The 24,945-nt window shown below is 44.4% G+C and overlaps 1 protein-coding gene across 2 annotated transcripts in view; it reads right to left on the bottom strand.

Annotated features, from left to right (window-relative positions):
- nfasca (neurofascin homolog (chicken) a) overlaps nucleotides 1–24,945 on the bottom strand; it is a 99,936-nt gene that overhangs the window by 49,798 nt on the left and 25,193 nt on the right. The window contains exons 1-3 of one of the 2 annotated variants that reach the window (XM_061220487.1): nucleotides 23,348–23,436; nucleotides 9,981–10,068; nucleotides 3,314–3,486 (exon numbers count right to left, since the gene is read on the bottom strand). In XM_061220487.1, the coding sequence (XP_061076471.1) occupies nucleotides 3,314–3,407 (94 nt within the window). In that variant the 5' untranslated portion in view covers nucleotides 3,408–3,486; nucleotides 9,981–10,068; nucleotides 23,348–23,436. Of the gene's footprint in view, nucleotides 1–3,313; nucleotides 3,487–9,980; nucleotides 10,069–23,347; nucleotides 23,437–24,945 lie in introns of those variants that run through there. The other variant, XM_061220486.1, reaches the window with a different exon arrangement.

Genomic DNA, 24,945 nt, shown 5'->3' with positions numbered 1-24,945 from the left:
CACAGCCATGAGCTCAGTACGATTCCCTGACTGCCACACAGACCATGGATGCAGTGGATGATAATGGACTCCACACACAGACCATGGATGCAGTGGATGATAATGGACTCCACACACAGACCATGGATGCAGTGGATGATAATGAACTTCACACACAGACCATGGATGCAGTGGATGATAATGGACTCCACACAGACCATGGACGCAGTGGACAAGACTCCACACACAGACTATAGATGCAGTGGATGATAATGGACTCTAAACACAGATGATGGATGCAGTGGATGATAATGGACTCCACACACAGACCATGGATGCAGTGGATGATAATGAACTTCACACACAGACCATGGATGCAGTGGATGATAATGGACTCCACACAGACCATGGACGCAGTGGACAAGACTCCACACACAGACTATAGATGCAGTGGATGATAATGGACTCTAAACACAGATGATGGATGCAGTGGATGATAATGGACTCCACACACAGACGATGGATGCAGTGGATAAGACTCCACACACAGACCATGGATGCAGTGGATGATAAGACTCCACACACAGACGATGGATGCTTGGATGATAATGGACTCCATGCACAGATAATGGATGCAGTGGATGATAATGGACTCCATGCACAGATAATGGTTGCGGACTGAACAGCGGGTTCTGAGGAGCGCCTGAGGCCCAGCTCCACTCAGACAGGGGAAATCTCTCCTCTCCGCCAACCCCCACCTGATATTAATCAGGCCACAGAGGGAGGGAGGAGCGGAGGCTGGAAGGGCTTTGAGGAAACCACGGCAACCTCAATTATTAGAGAGCACCCAGGGAAAAGGGGTGCACAAAGACATGTGGGTAGGGGTGGGCGTGTGACAAAGATCGATTCCTCCATATTTCAGAATGCTACAGAGAAGTGCACAGGACTCTACAGATATGACTCTCTCGAGGTTGCCTTTCCTTTCCTGGATAAAGAAAAAAGGAATTAAAAAGCTCACTGCATTTCCAGATGGCTGGTCGATTCATATTTGTCTGAGGGTTAGCAGGGGTCAAAGGTCAGGGAGGTCATACTGGGCATGGTAAATGGAGGGGAAAATCCAGGCTGTGAAAGCCACCAAAAATCAATATAATCATGAAGACGTGAGGCTATGACAATAGGGAGAATGAGGGAGGACAAAGAAAGGGATCCATGGCATGAATCATTCACAGATTCTTCCTTTCTCTGAAGAACATGTTCGTTTAGCCACAAAGGCACCATGCCAGGCCCTCAGCACTCTGTCTTTACACACACAACGTGTTTCTGGACATTCATTCCAGAGAAAAATAAACTTCTAGAGGAGAAGGACAGTGTGGCAGCCATTTTAAACATCCCAAAAGAGATGTGGCCATTGTTTATCATAGAAAACTGACGTATTGAGGACAAATCATCTTGATTAGTTTAATAGACTGGGATGTTTAAATTTTTGAATTAGATCAGTTGAGAAATTAGCAGAGAACACACAAACAGTGGTATAACCAGATATGTAATTGCTTAATGTTCACTACTTAAGCAGCTTGCTGGTTCTATCTGGTGATATCATTTTGATGAAAGGAAGGCAGCCAGATTTCATTAAAAAAACAACTTAAAATTACTCTCCACAGAGCAAACATATTACACAGTTTTATTTTAAATGTAATCTGTAAAGGGAGCACTCAGGTTTTGTAAATTAAGAAGACTTGCTTGTTACCCTAACGAGGGACTGGAGCACTATGGTAGTTGTGAATTGGTAATTAAAACCACTGATTTAATTTAAAACAAATTCACTGTCTGTGCTCTTGGCATGAAATATTAAAGAGAGTTCCAGGAGACAAATGAAATCGCCAAACAGCTTTAAACGCAGTTCATAAATCATACTGAGCATATGTTATCATTCAGTAAATTCTCTTTTATCAGAGAGTAACGTGATGGTGATGAGGATTGGAAGGGCTGGGGGGAGACCCATCCATTCATTGACTGCAGCTCCTTTGCAGCAAATCAAACAAAAACTTTATTTATAGAACACTTTTCATCCAGCACAGCATATGGAGTTCAATATGCTTCTACAAGACATATCAATGTCAAAAAGCATCAGGAAAAAATACATACGGCTGACATAGTCATCTCCCTCTAAATGAAAACAGCTCTGTGTTCATCAGAGGCCAGCCTGTTTGTCTTAGACTCTCTCTCACATGCCGAAGGTTAATAATGCACATGAACAGCAGCATGAATCATGCAAACTTCTTAACCATATGGTTTTGAGGAAGAAGAAAAATAAACCTGGACATTCTCTCCTTCACGATTAAACACGAAGGAAAGGTCACCCTCCGCATTTCCGTGGAAACCAAATACTGTCTGCCACAGACAGGTGTGAGGGTGACTTTGGGTCATGCTTTGAAAGTGTTTCTTCGTCCAGAATATGTGTGCAGACTATTAAGAGTGTCAAATGGCCTAGATTTCTCCAAAACGATTAAACAAGCAGGGCCATTCAGGGTGGCATATCAAGCTACATCACTGGCTCTCCCTGATCCAATTCTGGCGATGCCAGCATAAACCATAGCCGGGCAGTCCAGTGCTGTAGGCCTCTGCACATCTGGCCTATCGGAGTCGAGTGAGGTGGGATGGTTTTAATCAGCAGGGCATTTCCTGCCTCAAATCAAAATGGCGGCCCAGCTGTGCGATCAGTCAACCTGTGGCCCACATGTACGTAGCATCTGCCGAGGATTTCCATGCCTTACGTGCTAATGCTCAGCAGCTGGGGGACTGCAGTGTATAGAGAGCAGCAGAATGACAGCACACTTTGTAGGCACACACATTGTTTAATGCTTTGAAGAGTAGAGCAAAAAAAAGAAAAAGGTTTTTAGTCTTAGCCAGTGTTCTTGAACGACCAGTAGTAATTGTGACATCAGCATGAGAATGTTCAGTTTAAGAACAGTCTCATCAAATACAGTATTTGTGATCTTACACCTCCAAGGGTTAAGCACACACTAGTCTAAAGTCTAAAGTCGAGGAGTTCACAGTGATCGACCATAATTTCACCCAGTGTTTTTTACGGAATAAAGGCCATAGAAATGTTATATTTTTATCGATATATGTCACATAACATATTTATAAAAGATACAGCTATAAACTGTATGCTAGACAACACTTAGTGAATGTGTTATATTGAAAGAGATAAACAATTTTAGCATTAGCTGAGCATACGGATTCATTTTCATCTGATTAACTCACATTACTGACAGTAAGTTAAAATGCTGCCCCAGCAGAGGCAGCGTAATCATGGCGGTGAATGACTCACGGTCGAGCGGAACCTCGATTGCACACGCTTCACGCCAGATCAGCAGGATAAGTGACAGCCCAGCAAGAGCCACCGCCCTCACCCGCGCCAACATCTCTCCTCCAATCAGCACCACCGATTCGGCCCTGGTCCCGATGGGCGGGGTCACGGTCTCTCACGGCGACGGCTTAGAGCTGGAAAACGAAAAAACAAACACAACAGGGTTTTATTTTTATTTTTTATTCTCAACAAAAGGTGAGACCATCACACTATCACTCAAACATCACGCCGCGTCTTATTGAAGGTTTTTGAAACGTCACAAAGGTGCTGTAAAGAACAGTCTCATAACAAAGTCCAGACACCACATGCAGGCATATCAAAGCAGCACTGAAAGAATGGAAGGGGTGTGTGTGTGTGTGTATGTGTGTGTTTGATAGTAGGTGTGCGTGTGGGTGTATGTGTGTCACCCTCCCTTTGTTGAATTTGTGATGAGAGGGGCCGTAAAATAAATAAATAAATATTTAGTTTGCTACAAGCTTCAAGTGACCATTCATAAACAAGTAAAGTTAGTATGAAGTAGATCATGAGTACAACCACTGCCAAAGTTTAGGCCAGTTACAGTCGTAAAGGAGAAATAGTCCACATAAAATTCCAGCATATAATACATCCAGTTTCTAGAAGGAATCCTCATCTGTGAGCACATTGATATGGGGGAAAAAAACAGCTTCAGAAAAAAACAACAGATGGTCAGGTGTGACTGCAGGTGTGACGGTAGAGATTTCTGATGGAGCAGAAGTGACGTTACGCTTTGATCCGCTTCCCCGGAGTCCAGCCACAGCCACAGGGAGTGATGTCATAGCTGCTGACCTCCTTTGGATATTTGATAATATGCTGGTATTTAAATGCCATATTTCCTTCAACAGAGTCAATCAGATAACAGGATGTGGGTTGCTCCCTAAGAGATGTTCAAGTAGGCAAGAGGGCATTTTTTCAGAATTGTTGTTCTTTGATACTGTACACCGTAACAGACATGTCATGCGGCCAGCCCTACTGGGAGTTGTTTCAAACATAAATTAAAAACATAATTAACAATTAATTGCCCTTCAAATTATGAGTATTTCTTTTACTGATTTTTGTCTTTTATACTGAGCAATATCTTTAGAATGCTTTACTTACAATTATGACAGCAGTGAACAGTGTACATTGTACTGCTGTGACAGAACGCAATATAAACTTTATCACTAAATTATCATTCCACGTTTGATTTCACAATGCTTTTCACACAGAAACCTATGAGCCATTGAAAGAGCAGATTGTTAATTGCCTCAAATTACATTGTCATAATTCAGTAATTACAGTAACTGAATTAAATGCATACGTATATAAACTGGCAACACAGCTGCACTGAAAACAAAATTCAAGATGAGTGCATAACTCATCCTGCTCAGACAAAGATGTACACTTCATTTCAATGAAAATTCCATCATATGTGTAATGGACAATGAAGACCTATTCTATTCTATGACCAAAACACACACGCCCTCACGTACACGCACAAGCCATCTGTCATCAACTCAACACCATTATACAGACAGCCTTAATGTGTCCCAGAGGGAGGGCATGGATCTCACTGCATACCATATGCTGCCTCGTCAATCACGATGGGCTGAAATGAGAGCCAATAGGCTTCAGAGAGCCGCCAGTCACACTGTCTTACAACTTGTAGCTTACAGAGGGCTCGTTCTCAATCGCTTATTTTATCCAGCCATGTCTCCTCGCTCCTCACCTGACCTGTAAATCTATCTCTAGGTCCACCATCTTTAAGGACATTACAACCCGTTAAATGCTCCATGCAGGAGCGGAGAGCTAAGAGGCTCCTGAATGATTCTTGAGCAAGACACGAGTGCATCCCATGTGGAAATATTTTTTTTGGAATGTGTGACATGTAAATGATTGACCTGTGGATCCACCTCTCCCCATCTGCCACGTCTATAATTGATGTGGCTTCAAACAGACATTTGAAAGAGCAAGGACATTTTTTTTCCATTTGGCTAATACATTCCTTGATTCATCCAGGTAAAACTAAGAACTTGTGTTGCAGGCTTAGAGAAGTTTGATTCCCATTTATTTGAACCTTAACTGAAATGGCTTTAGTAAATAGCCAGCCATAAAAATGGATTTTACTTTGCTTTTACATGCATGTCACACTGGGTGAGAGCATCTGCTAATGGTCATACGTAATATACTGATGTGATGGTATCAAATCTATAAACACTGCAAAAACCAGAAAGTCAGTCTCAACAATTATTCCAGTCTTATATTGAACTCTTATTTCTAAGAAATAAAAAAATATTGCCAATGAGGTCAGACAATTTTAAGATTTGCTAACAGGTTAAGAAAATTTCACTTAACAATAACTCAAGACATGCTAATATTTTCTACTTGTGCGAAGATTTTAAGAGTGATTACAAGACTAAAACACTTGTTGAGACTTTTTTTTTTGCAATGAAGGCGACTCTAATGGCCTCAAGCCAGAAACAGAGCTGAATTTCACATCCATAATGCAGCTGTTTTTAGCAACTGAACGATTCCCCAATGCTATTGTGGGATGGGAGGGGGGGGGGGGGGGGGGGGCAGCTAACCCATCTCTCTTCCTCCCGTGGGTCTTGTAACTCTATCCATGCCTTGTTCTTATTTTATTTTCTTCCCCTGTGAAATGCATTCTTGTAAGTTGTGTTTGCTAAAAGCATCTGCTAAACGACTACATTGTAAAATAATGTGTCATTTCAACAAGTACTCCCAGCCAAGAGAACGGCTCGCAAGCAACACTGCCAAGAGCTCCATGTCTAGCACAAGTGATCAACTTTAATTCAATTTCAAATTATTCCTGCGCTAAAAACAGAACAGCCATTTGTTTTTCTATGGCCACTTACAGTACAGTGAAAAAGTCTTAGGCAACCAAGATTTTTAAAAATAAATTATATGTTGATTTTTTTGTTTTACTGCATAAATGTGTCAGTCAAAAAAGAGCTCATTTGAGATGACAGTGTTCCTAAGAGATTCCATGCAGTTTCAATGGCAGTGTTGATATTGATTTTACTTTTGAACTGTTTTGACTGCTCTGTATAGTAATGTTTTCAATATTTAGAAACTTTTCATTTCATTAATGATGAAAGCATATTCTTTTGATATATTCCCATATATTGATTTTTAGATGTGTCTAAGGCTTTTGTACAGTTTTGTACAGCCCTGTTTACTTGTTGACTGTTCAGGATGAGTTCTCGTTTATTAGTACAAAGCTATCAGCTGGACAGTAAACCAGGTGACGAGGCCAGCCCTTCCACCACCTGAGCAGACCTGGCTAACTCTGGCTGGGGTCTGTGGATCTCATTTCCCACAGAGAGACCTGGATAACTACAGACCCAGGGGAGATGTTCTTCACTCTGGTGTCAGAAGGGGATTTAATTGGAATTAGAGGTGGAGGTTAGAGCCCCTGGGATAGGGTCAGGCCCAAAGCAAGGATGTCTCATTTTGTTGCAGGCGAAATTTGACGGATAAAACAAAATGTCTTCAGGACTTTGTCGGGTCACATTGTCCCCACATTCTCACTAGCTACCCAAGTCAATTCTGCTAGGGAAAAATTCAAGTTTTCAATTCTACTAGGGAAAAAGTATAATACATTGTTTCCATGGTGACATCGCGGTCGAATAATACTCTGCACCTGTTTTCCATAAGGTCACACAGGTGATTCCATTCTTTTTGCAGGTTATCTAAACGCACAACAGATTTTTAAGGTCAACTGAGGATTAACTAATCAAACCCTTATGCCTTCACATGTTTTATATCAGAAGTCACATCTATAAAGCACTATTTTTTTATTAGTTCTCAGACATTGTATGAAAAAACTAAAATAATTCAAAAACGTTACTACTGTGAATAAAACGCGTGTTTCCACCTTTGATGCCCTCGCCCTGGCCACGTATGATCACCACACACACACTCAGTTATGTCAATAACTCCCAGCATTCACTTCATTGCCTAATACACTGATGACTCATGAGGAATTAATAACAGATGTGTGTAATCCGTTTGGCACGGCTCTCAATCCCTGTGTATTTATCCATCACATTTCACAGCATTGGCAAACATAATCAGAACACAACACATGCTTGTAATCCTGTGATGTGTGTATAATACTTTCAGGCACATAGAGTACTATTTGGGCCACAAAGCTTGGCCGCAAAATCTTTTCACATGCACAAATTCTCACAACAACCTTTCCTTCTGCATGTGGCATTCTCTGAGTTCTAACAGTCATTTCTCAAATATATACCGTACCATACTGACAGCATTCATCTTATGTTATGTGTCATTTTCAGAAATGCTCATTAACTTAGTTCTCATCGAATGCCTTGCAGCTGTTTTTAAACTAAACTAAAGTCTATTTTTATGTTACTTTTCATTAGTCAGGACAATCCCTGGGGTGAGAATCTCTCATCTCCTTTTAATAATTAATAATTCATTATTAATTGGGAAATAAGATTTTCTTAATCAATTTCTCATAACATGGTTGACACAGTGAATAACTTAAAATGTAATAGTTTAACGGTAACATATAAAACATTTTATTGCTTTGCATTCATAGGTGAAAACCTCCATCAGCTGATTGCAAATACAAATATTAACAATGAAAAAGTTATTTTTTCAATCAGATTTTCTGTCATGACGTTCTACAGCAGAACTGAGGTGCTAGGTTCTGCTGTAGAACATCTTAAGGGCTGGCCCTGTTTCACTCCTCACCAGTGCATGCATAACTCTGGAGAGTTCAAGGGAAGCACAGCACAATGTTATATTGTCGGCATTCTGTGATACAGTTGAGTTTCATTTATACTTTCAGATCATACAGTAAGTATACTTTGCTCTACTCCCTCACATGGGTACTACTTTTATTCAAATCATTATACAATCAGACATTTTTGAAGCATAATGATTTTATTCAAATCATTATACGATCAGAAATTGTCCAAGCAGTTCATGTAATACAATTGTGGAAGAGTACAATTTAACACAATGTAACCATTAACAGATACTTATTATTCATTGAAGTATTCTTCTCAAATTTAATCTTACTTTCATATTTTATATTATATTAATCACATAAACATAAAAAACAATGTGTGCCTTGTAGCTGTCGATATAACCCTTTCAGTACAACAATGGCCACTGAAAATTGTGTGCTGCTCAATTATAAGACTGAGCATGCTTTTTTGAAAACAGAAAGCCACATGATAAAATCCTCTTGAACCGCACTCTGAGAGTAACATGGTATGGGATATTTCCCCACAATGGTCTGAATAGTCCTTGAGGAATAATGGATTGGCGAAAAAACAGTCTGAAGAGGAGGAATTGTGTGTGATGCGGGTCGGGGAGAATTAATATCAGGAGTAAACTGGAGCCCATTAGTGAGGAGAAAGGCTCTCGACGGCTCGCGAACGTAGTTGGAGAGGCATGAACTCTCGGTACAGAAACACACAAAGGCTCACAAGTGTTAAAGAGGGTTAATGGTGCACGTTAGGAAAATAGAAAAACTGAGTCAGGTCTAGAAAATAAAAACGTGCGCAGAGCGCACAGACCAAAAGAAGATTCCTCCATCCATTATCATACCCTGCTTATGGCTTGTGTTCTATCTGTCCATCCATCTATTATCATACCCTACTTATGTCTTGTGTTCTATCTGTCCATCCATCCATTTATCCATTATCTAACACATTAATTCCTGGTATTCCATCCAGCCAACAGTTATCCAGCCGACTTATTCCTGGTCAAGATCGTGGGGAAGCTGAAGTCTATCCCAGCATGCATTGGGCAAGAGACAGGAATAAACTCTGGACAGGTCACCAATCCATCGCAGGGCTCCAACCTAACCTGCATGTCTTCGGTTTCCTCCCGCAATCTAGAGTACCCAGAGTAAACCCACATAGACATGGGGAGAACATAGCTCCACACAGAAAGGCCCCTGGCTAAATGACCGCAGAATCTTGCCTCTTGGCGCTGGGCCCCCGGGAATGGCACTTTGGTGTATTTGCATCACACAGCTACCTTAGGCATTCCCTCAGAAGGCTCTGTGCTCGAGTGTCCAGCTAAGATGCTCACGTTAGTGTTTGTTTGCCCTAAGAAGGTAAAACTGAGAGCCAGGGAGGCCTTAGGCACAGTGTTCCACTGGACCAGGAGATAACAGCCAGTAGAAAATAAGTGTGGGCCGCAAGCACCTAATAGCCGCAAACCAACCAGAAAATGTATATTTATAAATATTATGTGCACATAGATAGCATTTGTGGGACTCTAGGGGTTTCTAGTCTCATCGGAAAAGGGCCAGTGTGGGTGCAGGTTTCTGTTTTAGCCCAGAAATACAATATCTGATTCAGAAAATTAGCTCAGTCAGGTAGAGCTGGGCTTGAACAAAAACCGGCTCCAACATTGGCCAATGTGCGATAAGGCTGGAAGCCCCTATTCGAGGCACTCAGAAGCAAAATAAAAGACTGAAGGTAAATCAAGCAGCAGTCCCCTGCAGATTCAGCTGCAGCTCTGTGCTATTAAAATACTATAGATGAGGCAGAGAGACCTACACACAACCATAGATGAGGCAGAGAGACTTACACACAACCGTAGATGAGGCAGAGAGACTTACACACAACCGTAGATGAGGCGGAGAGTGGCTGGAGTCTCACACACAACTGCTGGGGTCCCAGGATGGCTGCAGTGCGGACGAAGGCAAGCTGCAAGAACAAAAACAAAAAAGTGATAAATAACTAAATTCACAAAGGCCTTTTTTCCATTTCTGTTTTAACAATTCACTCACTGTGATTTTATTGTAATTTTTCACAGAAAAGTAAATGCAGTAACATGGTATGGGATCCCTCCATCTCCCTTTTCACCAGCCTACAGTCCTGCAGCATCTTACCGTCTGAGTTACTTTCACACAACCAGCCTGCCAGCGAGAGCACTGCACTCCAACCTTACGCACCTCTCATTTAAACCTTGGAGGCGGGGAGATGGGCCAACAGAAACACTTGCCGAGGATGGAGGGGGATGTTTCTGAATTGGGTCCAGATGTACTCTCAGAACATATCGTACACACTGCCCCTCCAGAGGCTTTCAAACAATGAAATACTGTAGACTGCTCTGCTACAGTCAGGGTGACTGCTCATCTGGGAGCCAGGGATGGAAAACAGACCATGGAGAGGGGCTCATGTTAAAACACCAAAGCAGGGTAAGAAAAAAAACGAATTTCACCGAAGACCACATCCATGCATCTCCTTATGTTATTTCAAGCACAGATGTGCCCCAAAGAAAACATGGAACTCTCAGGGTTCAGACAAAGTGCTGACTGTGTCCCCGCACATGCTCATTCCGGTCCCTAAGCTACAGAGGTCAGCTGGCTGCTGATTGGAGGATGTCTCCGTCCTGACCCTTCTCTTCTCTCTAAAATTTACTACATCAATGGAAGCAAGAGTGAGAAAGGATATGAGAGAGTGTTGGGACAAAGGAGCTCACATTGGAATATATGTCCTTATTTTTGTCCTTCGTTTGCAGATATTCACTAATTGTCAGGAACCATACTCAGATCATATATGACATGTAATTTATCCAATTATCCTATTTATCCCATGGAAGGTCTTAGATGTTATAAAACTTAAACTGAGGAGTGGTTAATCATAACCTCGGAATTATAAGGTTCTATCTGTGTTCTGAGCAGTTTTGAGATATTGAGCTGAAAGAGTACACATCCTAACACAGCAACACTGAAATGCAGGGCAGTTCTTTATAAATCAACATGACAGACACCCTAAAAGTACAATATGTGCAATAAGTACAATATCAAAATTCAATCAAATTGCCTTATGTATTTATGTAAAATGTATTTATGAAATTATTTTTTTTCCCCCCCAACTAATTTTTGTCACACAATTCAGATATATTATAATTGTAAGGCCTTGTAATGTTGTCTAAATTCCATGTGAACATTCCCAGTGGCAGGCAGAGGAGAGGATGTGGAAATGCTAGCGGAGCAAGAACAACACGGGTGCCTCAGAGAGTGTGGTGTGAGACACGTGTACACCCCCGATACGGACCTGTGCTCCAACCTGCCCCACCCTCACACCCACAATGCCCTTCTCCCGGGATCACATCTGCTCAACCTGAGGTCTCCCTCCGAGTACATCTCCAGGTCCCTGATGTAAAATCTCACGCACATGCACACAGACACACAGACACACGCACATGCAGACGCACACACACGCACGCAGTAACCTGCACATAGACAGTCACACACGCAGTCAAATACTTGAGTACACACACGCAGACACACACACACACAACACGCAGTAACACAAGCACACACATGCACACAGTCACACATGCAGTCAAAATACTCAAGTGCGCACACACACACAGACACACACATGCACAGTCACACACGCACACACATGCAAGCACAGTCACACACGCAGTCACACACTCATGCACACACACACACACGCACAGCAGTAATGGCTTTTAGACGTGACTTAGACTGCTCTCCCAGAGCGGGTGTGGTCGAGAGAGGGCAAAGGTCAAAGGTCTGAGTGTCTGACAGGACGGCGCGAAACCCCTGAGCACAGTGAGGACATATCTGCCACGGAGGCACGGTTGCCCAGGACACAGGACCGGAGACACTAGGAAGACAAAGGAGGATCCACAGAAGGAGAGAGTGAAGGAAAGCGAGAGCAACTGCTGCTAAAATATGTGACAGCCTGCCATAGCCTGAGAGACAGTGAGAGTCTGTACCTGCTCTACCCCAGTCCACTCTACTGCCATAGCCTGAGAGACAGTGAGAGTCTGTACCTGCTCTACCCTAGTCCAATCTACTCCTTTCTATAAGTTCCATTCTTTGTCTTTTTATGTTCCTTTATTCATTATTGCTCAATGTCACACATTCGTTGTTGCACACACATGTGCCAAATTAGGGTTGAGATGAAAACCTACAGCGGGGATCATTAACTCAAGCCCTCAAATCCAAATCTAGCCCTGCTTTTCTTTTCTCCACACGGGAAACCCATGGGAGGGGGTATTATGTTCATATGTTTATCATATGTTCTTTGGGGTTTTTTCATGCTGTGGCAATATGTATGGATGTACATCATGCCAATAAAGCTGAACCTGAGAGAGGGAGAGGGAGCAAAAGAGAGAGAGGGTAGAGAAAGAGAGAGAGAGGTAGAGAAAGAGAGAGAGAGGGGGGAGAGAAGGAGAGAGAGAGAAGGGGAGAGAAAGAGAGAGAGAGAGGGGGAAAGAAAGAGAGAGGGGGACAGAAAGAGAGAGAGGGAGGGAGAGAAAGAGAGAGATTGCAGGTGAGTTGATAGTGCTGGAAGACTCCCCAAGCTGGGGGAAGGTAAGGGATGTGTGTGTGTGTATGTGTGTGCATGCATCTGTGTGTGTGTATGTGTGTATGTGTGTGCATGCATCTGTGTATGTGTGTGCATGCATCTGTGTGTGTGTATGTGTGTGTGTGTGTGTGTGTGTGTGTGTATGTGCATGCATCTGTGTGTGGGTGTGTGTATATGTGTGTGTATGCGTGTGCATGCATCTGTGTGTGTGTGTGTGTGTGTATGTATGTGTATGGGTGTGCATGTGTGTGCATGCATCTGTGTGTGTGTATGTGTATGGGTGTGTATGTGTGTGCATGCATCTGTGTGTGGGTGTGTATGTATGTGTGTGCATGCGTCTGTGTGTGCATGCATCTGTGTATATGTGTGTGTATGCGTGTGCGTGTGTGTGTATATATGTGTATGTGCGCGTGTGTATGTGTGTGTGTGTATGTATGTGTGTGCATGTGTATGTATGTGTGTGTGCATACGTGTGTGTTTGTATGAGTGTGTGTATGTGTGTGCATGTGTGTGTGTGTCTATGTGTATGTGTATATGCGTGTGTATGTGTGTGCATGTATGAGTGTGTGTGCATGCGAGTGTGTGTGTGTTCGTGTATATGTGTGTGCATGCGTGTGCGTGCGTGCGTGTGTGTGTGTGAGGGGACGCAGCACACAAGCGAAGGCGCTGCCGTGTGGAGATGCAGGCTGGCAGGAACAATCGCTCGCTGTTGCAGAATGACCCAGATTTAACGGGGGGATGAAACAGGAAACAGAACGGAGGGTCTCAGACAGAGGGGAGAGGGAAAGGGGGGGTGCCAGAGAGAGAGGGAACTGACTGCTGAGGAGCGTGTGCCCGTTTTGTGAGGACAGGTTAGGGTGGGGGGCGGCATATCTGATCTCTTGTCCCTAATTGGTCACCAGGATGTGATCGAGCCAATCAGCAATAAATCGATGCTCGTTTCCCCCGAGCTCCCGCCTCATGCTGTTCCTGCCTGCTCTTGGTCGCTGTTTATAGGCCGGCATGAATAAGTGATGCTCGACACGCTTACCACGGTGAGCGACTGTGCGACACACAAATTAAATACGGCCAGAACAACACGGACAGGAATAAGGGTGAGACATTAGATCTAAATGCATCGCCATCACATTAACGCCATCGCACCAGAAAAGCATCCCCTCCAAAACTGGAATGTAATGCCAAAAAAAAAGGCCAGCACTATTCGATTACTCCTGGCGGAATTACTGACATTTAAAACGGACGAGGACTTGGCTGGCTGTCTGGAATCTGCCGGAAGTGCGTGGGATGATTCAGCTCCACCGTGTCTGATGGTAATTTCGGGGAAACAGTCCTTCAGGCGCAGAGTGTCAGAGTATCAGAGTTACCATCTGGGGAGGAGATTGTGAAAAGCGCTACTTGGGTGCTGCCCCATGCTGGGATACATCGGGGAAGCATCGTGTGCAAGCCCCATTTTGGGGCCCTCCAGATCACAGGCTGCGTGTTATTTGGTGCCATTTTAGTTACAGACACAGCACGAGCTCAGTGTGTGAAGAATGGTGCATGATGGGAGAATAAGCAAAGTGTGTCCAGTTGATGCCGCATCTTACCGCTGGGAATTATCAGGCTCTATCTGCGTTCTGAGAGGCTTTGAGATATTCAGCTTCAAAGATAGCAAAGTGAATGGGCTCCAAGCAGATACAACCTTTTACATTTTTGTGTAAACCCTCACACATACAGTATATTTAGTGCCCAATAAACAACGTCTTTATGACACTATGTCAGTTAGAATTGCAATTGTCTCACCATACATGTTGAGAGGTTGATTCTCTCAAGCCTAGCAAAACATATTGTACCAAACTGTCGAGCAACTGAATAATAATGACACCAAACACCAAAGTTTCTATTGGCCCCCACTTCCTCGGAGACAGTAAGGTGCCACTTGTATTCTGGGGGCTGTTGTCTGCTTAATTTCCCTTCAAACACACTGACCTGTTTGAAATATTTAAGACCCCCCTGTACCCCCTCCCTCAGCAGTGACATGTCTGCTCATAACACCTCTGCTAAATTGACCTCCCTGCACACGACGCAGGAGAAACACACACGCACGCAATACACATGAATACACAAACACACATGCATGCATGAACATAACATGCATACACAAGCGAAAACATACAGCACAAAAACGCAAGCATGCACTCATACATGTACATACGGCCACACACACAGAAACAAACACACAAGCACACACACACGTACCTACAAGACAATATATGCAATTTCACAAGCAGGTAAACATACAAAACAAACATGCACACTACACCACACAGAAACCATTGGGTGCCCAACACACGGCCTTCGATATCATAGTCACACATGAACACATTGCAGTAATACTAAGTAGAGTTCAGTCTCCGCTTCTCTCCCTCTCACTTGCTCCCCAACCGCAAACACACAACTCCCTGACCACTGCTCTCCACTGCTCTCCACGGCTCTCCACGGCTCTCCACACGCCCCAGGGGAAAAGCCCCCCTCAGCGGTCTGTCTCACCTCCCCCCACCCCGAGCATGACTCTGCAAACAAACAACACTCCCCTCTGCATCACACAGAAAGCACCCGCAAGTACTGCTTTTTAATACACCATACCGCACGCGGACGTACCCCTGAACTATCTCACCTTCTAAAACAGAACATGTGCCTACAGCACTCAGCCAAACGCTTATTATTTTCCCAATTTGAAAATAATTGTGAACTGAATGCGTGACAGTCTTGCTAAAGCCTTGCAATCACCTACTGATATCAGAATGTAAAATGGTGTAAGAGATCAGTGAGTTATGGATTATTTTCGTGTAGAGTTCCAGGGATGCACTGACAGACTGGTGGGTAGTGAACAACGGGCAGATCACACCTTCTCCCAGCTGACTGCATGAAGAAGGTCCACAATCAAATTTAGACTGTAAATGCTCCACAATCAAATTTAATTTGGACCTTAAAACCACACATTTCACAAACTCAACATAGGCCACAAGTAAACACTCAAGTGTTATGGATATTATCTGTCTATCTCTCCTTCTGTCTTTCCACCTCCATATCCCTCTCTTCAACCTCTTTTCACCCCTCCCTCTCTCTCTCTCTCTCTCTCTCTCTCTCTTTCTCCGCTGTGAAGGCAATCATCTCCACACCTGCAGCTCACTTTCATGTGGACCCCTTCACCCCCAGGTTCCACACCTCGTCCAATGGGAGCAGACCTTATTTCCAAGGTTCCTTAGCAACAGCATCACAAAAGGGGGAGGAGTAAAGAAGGCCCAGTGGGTGTGAGGTTTGGGGGGGGGGGGGGGGGGGGCTTTAACCGTGTCAGTACAAAGAGATTCTGCATGCGAGAGGAGGCACTGTTTAAATTGAGCTGCCTCCGAGGCAGCCCCCCAGACAAAGGCAAAACTCAAATCCCCACAGGGAGGTACAAACCAACAGCAAAACACTAATGACTCACACAGAACTCAGGCATATTTTCGGTTCAAAAAATATTGAGAGTTCAATCAAGGGAGAAAAAATAAGAGTGAAACCCGAGTGCTTTTGAAGTCTGACGCTGCAAAGTGGCTGACATAAAGGTACAGTAGGCAAGCTTTCATATTTTATACAGTTCAATCATGTTTCCTTTAGCCAGCATAACTAAGGCAATCACGTGTTTGTAAAATGGTGCTTTCCAATAAATATGTACACATTAAATGAGGGGCCGAGGTCGACAAAAGGTCAGTCATGAATATTTAATGAGATCAATATCTGATCTCTATTTGGGGCATCGACCAACAAAAATAACGAAGCTCGTTTGGGGACACAAACAGGCCTATTTCCCCACAAAAGTGGTTCCACGCTTAAGGATGCTCATGACGGTAAAAGTGGATGGACACGAGTTTATGAGTGATATATTGTGCAGGCTAAACACACGTATCGAACAAAGGCTAGCGTAGCCATTGCAGGCACAGGCACAGGCGGGCCAGAGGAAGGCTGCTGGGCCTAATTTGACTGGACCAGCCCATCTGCCCGGGGTTACCGTGGTGATTAAAGACATTCCACGGCCCCTGGCAGATCCCAGCACGCTGCCTCATGGGATACGGGAGGTGTTCGGGGCGAACGCACGCTGCGATTGGTGGAGGAAGGGAGAGGTGAGAACAGGCTCCCCTGGGACCGGGGCGCGACAGCGAACATAAAGAGGTGTGGGGAGGGGTAGGGCTGGGTATTCAGTCTGTGACAAATCCATTAATTAAAGCTTCTGAAATGTATCAACGGCACAATAACAGCTACAAGAAACGCCCCCGGAGCTAATTTTGGCAGCTGGGCGTGCCTCTTTGTGATTATTGCAAACGCACACTGCCGGTAAACGAGCCGCGATTAAGAGACAAACCGAACGATGAACCCAGACACTCCCGGATTTGTCACAGAGATAAGAGCTGCCTCTAAAATAAGACACGGAGACGGCCATTCCCCGAGAATTCATCAGGGATGGAGTGCCTAAGCCAGCCGTGGGGAAAGCATCACCATTCACTCGCCCCATTCGGAGAAATAACATTAGTGGATGTCATGAAGAAAAGCATTAGCACACATCTGGGATTATAGACAGATAATTACATCCACAGACACAGAATGAAGAAGATATAGCACTTTGAGAGAACTGCGGTCCTCCAACAGTCACATCGTACATATTCATTATGGATACATTCATAATTACCATGGACAAAATGAGATCCCTGTTCAACTGAACACTCGCCTCAATTACGCATCCATGGCATTACTCACCCCTAATTTAAAAAAACAACAAAAACCAGCGGTGCCATTCCACTGACTACATTCTGCTTTGTCTGAATACAGTCAGCTCTGAGCCTTTCCGAATTTGCGACAGTCATAACCGATCCAAAGATCAATTCCAGGGAATTCAGAGATTCTACTACACTACCCTCATTCTTGATGAGCAAAGGTTTCATGCTGTGTAATTAGCTAGCTAGCTAGCCACATCAACATGCAGCATGACAATTCACCACCTGATATGAAGAAAGTGGACACAGAAGCAGAAATTTAAGCTTACCCTCGCACTGTACTCCATAATCTCCTGTCTGATCCCGAGTTAGCTCTGTCAACAGAAAAGCAACCTCGCAGATGTAAATCTAGTTGGCAGCACATATTTCTGTAAGCCAGCCAACAGAAAGCACTCTCAATGGGCTCATATGAGACACAGGGTCATATAGAGGCACTATCACGTGAAAAGCGTAATGGAGGAAGCAGCTCCTTGGATTCTGGGAGCAGTGAAGACAGGTTGTTTTCTCACGTACAGGAAAGGGAGTTAAAGATGATTGGGGGAGCAGAGGAGGGGACTGGGCACGCACCCCACAGCACGAGGGCTGACAATGTAGGCCTTCGCCGTCAATGGAGTCTTTTCCTCAGATTTAAGCACGGGCTGTTATTTCCACAGGGCAATGAACCATGGGTAACTGAGCCACGGGTTACTGAACCATGAGCCAATACAGATACAGGATAAAGAGAGCACAAAAAGCACCCCGTATCCCCCACTGTTACTGCACTCCCTCCTTATCCACTGTCACTGCGCTCTGTGCAGCCAAACTTTCTCAACCACCCAGCTACAGCACAGGCTAAGCATGCTGTGTAATATCTTCTAAATACACCCAAACACCCAAACATTGAAATGTCTGAAACGTGCACGAAAAAGTATTTCCTATATTTAAAATGCATACATAAATCTGTGCAGAATTCTCTCAGAATATTGTATATTTAAAAACAATAAATCTTTTTTTAAATTTTTTATTGCTGGAATTTTCAATAAAATCAATAAAAGTTGCAAACACAGCAAAGGGCCATGGCGTTTCAGAGGTATTGTTTTATTTATTGCTGGAATTGAAAAAATATTCGCTTTTTTAATATATTTTATGATAATATCCATGGAAAAGGGGAGTGCCAGCACACCACAACCTGAACCTGACTGAGCTGTGAGAAAACTGCCGACTTGGAAGAACAGCAAACATAAAATGCATTTTAAAAGAAGAAAACACACCATTATAACACTGTAAGCATAAACCAGGTCCCTGCAGAACACAGAAGCCTGTAAAGTAAAGAGACTCCGGATTCGCGCACCGGAACGCCGCCAGGGGCACTCAAGATTCCCGGCGTTCCAGGATGAACCCGCTTCCCGTCACGGATCGCCAAAGGGCCGAGTGGAGCGGATCAGCAAGGCTTCCACGGGTAATGTATGCACATTCTGAAGCCGCGCTCACCTTCGACCTGATCGGAGTTCAGCGATAAGGATTTGGCTAACACTTGGGCTGGTCTGTTCTTCAGCCCTTCCAGAAACACAGAACAAAGGAGCCAGCCGTGAGCTATATTCATCGACAGTGTGCGTATGCTATGCCTCTTACCCTCACAGACACGACCAGCCGCGATGAGCATCTCCTGGAGGGCTTTCACACCCTCAGTGAGGGAGGACCAGGCTCCTGCTTTAAGCCCCTCGTTGGCTGCGGTGTTCGCTGGGACCCCCCTCGGACTTCCAGCCTCTGAATGCTGATGGACATCTGCCATGCCATTTGCCCACGCTGGCACTCGCGCTAGGTCAGCAGCGTCCAATCTTACCCGCCACCGTCTTGTAATTCAGCTCTCCAGCCCTTGCCAGAAGGTTTTTGTTGTAACCGGGAACTCACACGCCTGACTTAACTCATCAAGAGCATTTTTGGCGGTTTGGTTGTTTAAGTCATTAAATCAGGTGTGTGAGGTCCTGGTTAGAACAAAAACTTCTGGCAAGTGGGTCTGCAGCCATACCGGCCCATTTTGGATAAGATTTGGGATCCCTGCGTGAGGTTAAGAGCAAGCTGTACCATGTACCCATGGATGTAAAACCGACCGAGTTCATAACAGAGTGGCATGAATGTTCAAAACTGGAATTAATGGATAGTTTACCATGAATTCTTTACTCCTTTGGTAAACACCACTGGATGTTTCCCTCCCCTCTTCTCTGGTCTCTAGCCTTCTCTGAACACCGTACCTCATCATCGTTCTTGTCCTCTTAAAGTCCAAGATTTAAGTAGGGCTATATGACAGTCAGTATGAATGACATTAGAAAGCAGAGACTCTATCTGCAGGAACAGAGGGACTGTCTCCTAAACACACTCAATACTGTCCGCACGTTAGCATGCACGTCAGTGACAAAGAGCTACAGTACATTGTCTTATCCAGTGTTGGGGGGGGGGGGGGGGTTTCCACAGAGACACTCTCACTTCCCACAGATTATCTACAGCCAGACAATGTCTTCAGATGCATGATGGGAAATGTGTGTAAAAAAGAATTTGCTATTTCATAGCAGCAGACAAAATCAAGACCACAGTATCAAGCTCTCCCCTACACACAAGCACACGTGCATGTACACAGCCACACACACACACACACACACACACCTTCCATTCAATCAGATGCTGGCTTTGATACACTGGCCTGCAAAGTAACCAAAGAAACTACTCTGAGCAAAGAGCAAATAATCCTGACGAGAGTTTTTTTTTCAAAACATCTGTGTCTCTGAGCTGACATCTGTGTGGCTATACTAAACACAGTTTAGTGTTCAACCTCACTCAACATATTGCTGGAAATGCCATCATTTTAGAACATATTTTCTGTTTTAAAGAAAATAATTTGCACGTCAGACCGCTGTCTATAATAAATCATGTTCCAGTGCAATAATGGTTAGCGGATGTTTACACAAACGCTCAAAAGGATTAACATTACATGATGGAAGCACATTTCTACACTGAAAATCCTTGTTATGTAACCCAGGGATTAAAAAAAAAAATTAAGAAGAAAATCTGTCAATTTTATGTTAGAGAGAGGCACTATGGAATATGGAATATTGACAGTAATGTGTGGAGTTGTGGGAAGCTGTGGTTGTGGCAGGCCTTGTGTAGGAGCAGGGCAGCTGGGGCAGTTCACTGAGAACGGGGCAGATTAGGACCAGATGGACAGGACAAGTGCACTGAAAGCCCTGATGTTGCTCCGTGATATGCCTTCAGCACAATCATCCCGACTCACAGCGGTAGTTATATTAATTAACCATACACACACACGCACACACACAGTCATACATGGTTCCACACCAATACACACGACGCACACGCACGCACACACAGTCAAACATGGTTCCACACCCATACACATGCACACACACAGTCATACATGGTTCCACACCCATACACACACACACACACACACACACACAGCCACAAAGACATGCATAGATCCACACCCATACAGACACACGCATGCGCACACACACGCACGCACGCACACAGTCATACATGGCTCCACACCCAGACACACAAACACACACACAAGCGCACACACAAACAACCACACACTCAGCATGATCACACACATTCACACTTGCATGCACGCACAAATGAACGTCTGACAAGTGAACAAAGGAAACATTAACTAATTGTCAATTGATTAACCAACTAGGATTTTGCCACAATTTCTGTGAGCAGCTATTAGAGCAGCCATATCACTGCTGGCAGCTGTTCAGATTATTCCCAGAACCAGGGGTGGAAATCTCTCTTTCTAAACGGTGAAGGAGATGGAGAACATTGTTAAATCTGCCTGGGGGTAAGGGGGGTTATGGGGAAGGGGGTGAAGGCTTCAGTCCAAATCTTTGCTCAGAAACACAGACTCTCTCTTTTCTACCCAGTGTGTCTCCAGAGTCCATTAAAACACTCCCCATCTCCACACAAAGCTCGTTATTTCCCCCACCATGTGGCCACTAGTCTGACATTTACCATCCTCGGCCCCTCCATTTGTACAATAATGTTAATATTATGCGTATTAAAAGGCAATATTGCAAATGTTACCAGCAATCTTTTTCGGTGCATTGGTACGCTGCATATGTAAATAATTTCCTATGAAAAATAAAATAATGTCTTTTGTTTACTTGTGTACTGATTTTGTGAATGTACATAGTCATCTATTGCAAGGAAAATGTTTTCTTAAATTCAAAGCTTCAATTTGTTGCTACCAGCTAAAATGAGTGAACTGACAAGAAAGCTCACAGGTGATTCAATGTACCGCTAACCTGAAAGAGTTGAGAACATACTGATGACGAAGGCACAATTACACATAACATTAACATGAGAGATTTTCCATGCAGAAACCCAACAGCGGTCCCAAGAGCAGTCCCAACTGCCATCCACACTGCTGTGAGGCGCTGGCTCAGTGAAGACCTCACTGTAAGAATGCCAGCTCTCCGTGTTGTTCCCCCTGGAGCACACGGGCGCATTTGGCACCCTTGCGTGCTTTGCCAGGACCTTTCCGCTGCACTGCATGTGCTGTTAAATACACTGACCACCTGGCGCACAGAACCCATTCTCAACATAAGCCATCTTACCATATTCACCTCTTCTGAGGAAAAAAAACCCCGCTTTCTATGTGACACATGCCAAACTGTAACTCCATCCTATTCTAAAGAGACCAGTGTGTGCGTGTTTGTGTTGGTGTGAGTGGCAAGGTGTGTGAGGCAAGATATGTGCGTATGTGAGAGTATGTGTGTTTGTGCGCGTGTGACTGTGTGTGTGACTTTGTATGAGCATGACACGGAAAGACCAAGAGTGTGTGTGTCTGCATGTGCAAGAGAGAGAGAGTGTGTGTGTCTGCCTGTGTGAGACAGAGAGTGAGTGTGTGTGTGTGTGTATGTCTTTCAGCATTCAGTGACAGTGTCCATCACACAAAGAGTCAGCCTCTGTCTGAAGGGGGAAACCCAGCGGTGAAAGAGTAATAACAAAAGGACACGATAAACAGGGTTTTACGCATTTAACAGGGAAAAGAGGACCGAAACTCGAGACTGCAGCAGAACATGTTAACACTGCCCAACTGACAGGGATCAATTTCACTTCTCACCAAAGGCAAAAGGGCCCTTCACTCATCAATGTCTGTGTGGTTTCCCACAAGGCAGGCCTGTTCAAAAATGAACAATCCTAACTTAAAATCAAACTCACATTTGATTTTAGAATGTAAAAAGAAATGAGACATTCGCAGAGACTGAAAATTCATTCTTACTTTCCAAATATAATTTCCAAATGGAATCGCATACGAACAGTTTAAATTGGCAAATGTAGCTGTTCACACTGTCAGGTATTAATTCCACTCAAACCTGAGATAAAACCATATCCATCTAAGACCAAGACAAACTAAAGTACTAATATCAAGAGACATCACAGTATTAATGTCAAGAATTTGACTACTAACATCATGAGACATTACAATTTGCATGCTTTACAAACACAGACAAGAATGCAATTTCTGAATGTACTGACTGCAGCGACCAAAGAAATGACAGATCAGTTTGTCCCCTGCTAGATAACTGCATGGTCTTATCAGATCACACACTGTCACCACAAGCAGACTGGAGGCTGATCCAGTGGATCCAGCTGACTGTTGGTGTCTGAACCGGTAAGATTCGCGCTGTAAGGCTCAGACACGCACACTCAAGCGGAGAACACGCCAGCACGGGGCCAACGTCAGTCGCAGACTCAGACAGCGGCCAATAACAAAAGCCTTCCCCTCCCGGGGACAGACACAACAGAGCAACGACATCAACATACAGGAAAAAACGCATTACCTCTTCTGTGTGAGATCCCTTCTGTTTTTTAGGTGAAATTCAACTGCCCCTGCTGCTGACCCATCTCATTGTACAGAGAGCCTCCTCTCCAACACTCCTGGATTTATCGCCCGTCTTGTTCAAAGGAAAAAAAAATCCAAATGTGTTATTGCACAGTGAAGGTACCACGCGGCTGATGTGGTCTTCAGAAGCACGTACGAAAAACACTGAGACTCCTCATCTATGGTACAAATGAACAGCAGGCTTGTTGTCTCAGGCACCCTCACTCACTCTCTTGCTCTCTCTCACACACACGCGCTCTGTCCACCTTCGTGCTCAGTGCGCGCGCACACACACACACACACACACACATACAGGCGCTGATTCTCTGTCTCGGCCCCCTGCCTTCTCCCCGCCCACCTCATGAATTATGAATAGCCTGCAGGGCAAACACCCTACCCCCTTTCTGTTCTTCCCACATTAACACACACACAGGCACAGACACACAGACACACAGACACACATGCACACATGCACACATGCACACATGCACACATGCACACACACAAGCACATGAACACACACATACAGATGGGCAGGCGCACACACACACACACACACACACGCACATGCGCGCGCACACACATAGACACAAGCCCAGGGGTGGGCACAAACAAGCACACACACACAGAAACACAGGCATGTACACACACACACACTCACACACAGACAAACACACAGACACACTGAAACACATGAATGCACACACACACAAACACACATGAGCGCAAGCACACTCACACACAAAGCAGCCAGCCATGCACGACACCGACACTCCCCTCTGTTCCAGCGGACTGGACCTGGAGGCTCACAGAAGCAGCTCTACTGCGGTGGGGATCTCTAACACTGGGCTTCACTGGTCTCCTCTGGGCTTCCAGTGCGACCCCGTCATCTCTGCTTGCATCTGATTACAGTCAACCGCATGTCAAACGGGTGCAGGATTCAATCAATAACATGTTAGCACCATGCTAATTCCCCGCATACAATTACCTAAAGCCCTCACGATAACATCGATTATGGAGACTGTGAATGGAATTGGGCTACGCTTGGATAGCCTCGTTCAGATAATGCATATAGGCCCTCCTTCTTAAACTGGGGATCCAGCGAAGTCATGTTATTGGCTCAGACTGGGCGAGAAAACTCCATGCTAGGAAAGGAAAGGTTTCCTGAGGTGACAGAGTGATTGTGAATGTACACTTCGGGAAAAATCATCTGGGTTTGTTTTTGACACCACTTTCCACCCCTGGGGTTGGATGCTGGATGCTCAATGCTAATTGAAACTAAAGCCAACCCAGGGCATTTGTGTGTGTGGCTTTTAATCATGTGAAATTAGCTCTGCAGGAGGGCAGAGGCCCGTGATGATTCATTATAGTCTATCTGAATGTATAAATAGAGAGGTTTCCCAAAAACCCAATCCCATAATTGCCCTGGCTGACAAACCCAATCATTTCACCAAGCCCTCCCCAGTCCATGCCGTTCCAATCAATTCTGTTCTCCACAACACGGTGCCAACAGGGAGAAAAACGTCAATGATGCAATAAAGCTTTCATCGATTACAA

This window comes from Conger conger, chromosome 14, assembly GCF_963514075.1.
Source record: "Conger conger chromosome 14, fConCon1.1, whole genome shotgun sequence".
NCBI lineage: Eukaryota > Metazoa > Chordata > Actinopteri > Anguilliformes > Congridae > Conger > Conger conger.
Note: the sequence above shows the minus strand (reverse complement) of the source record. Positions and strands in the feature narration are given on the sequence as shown.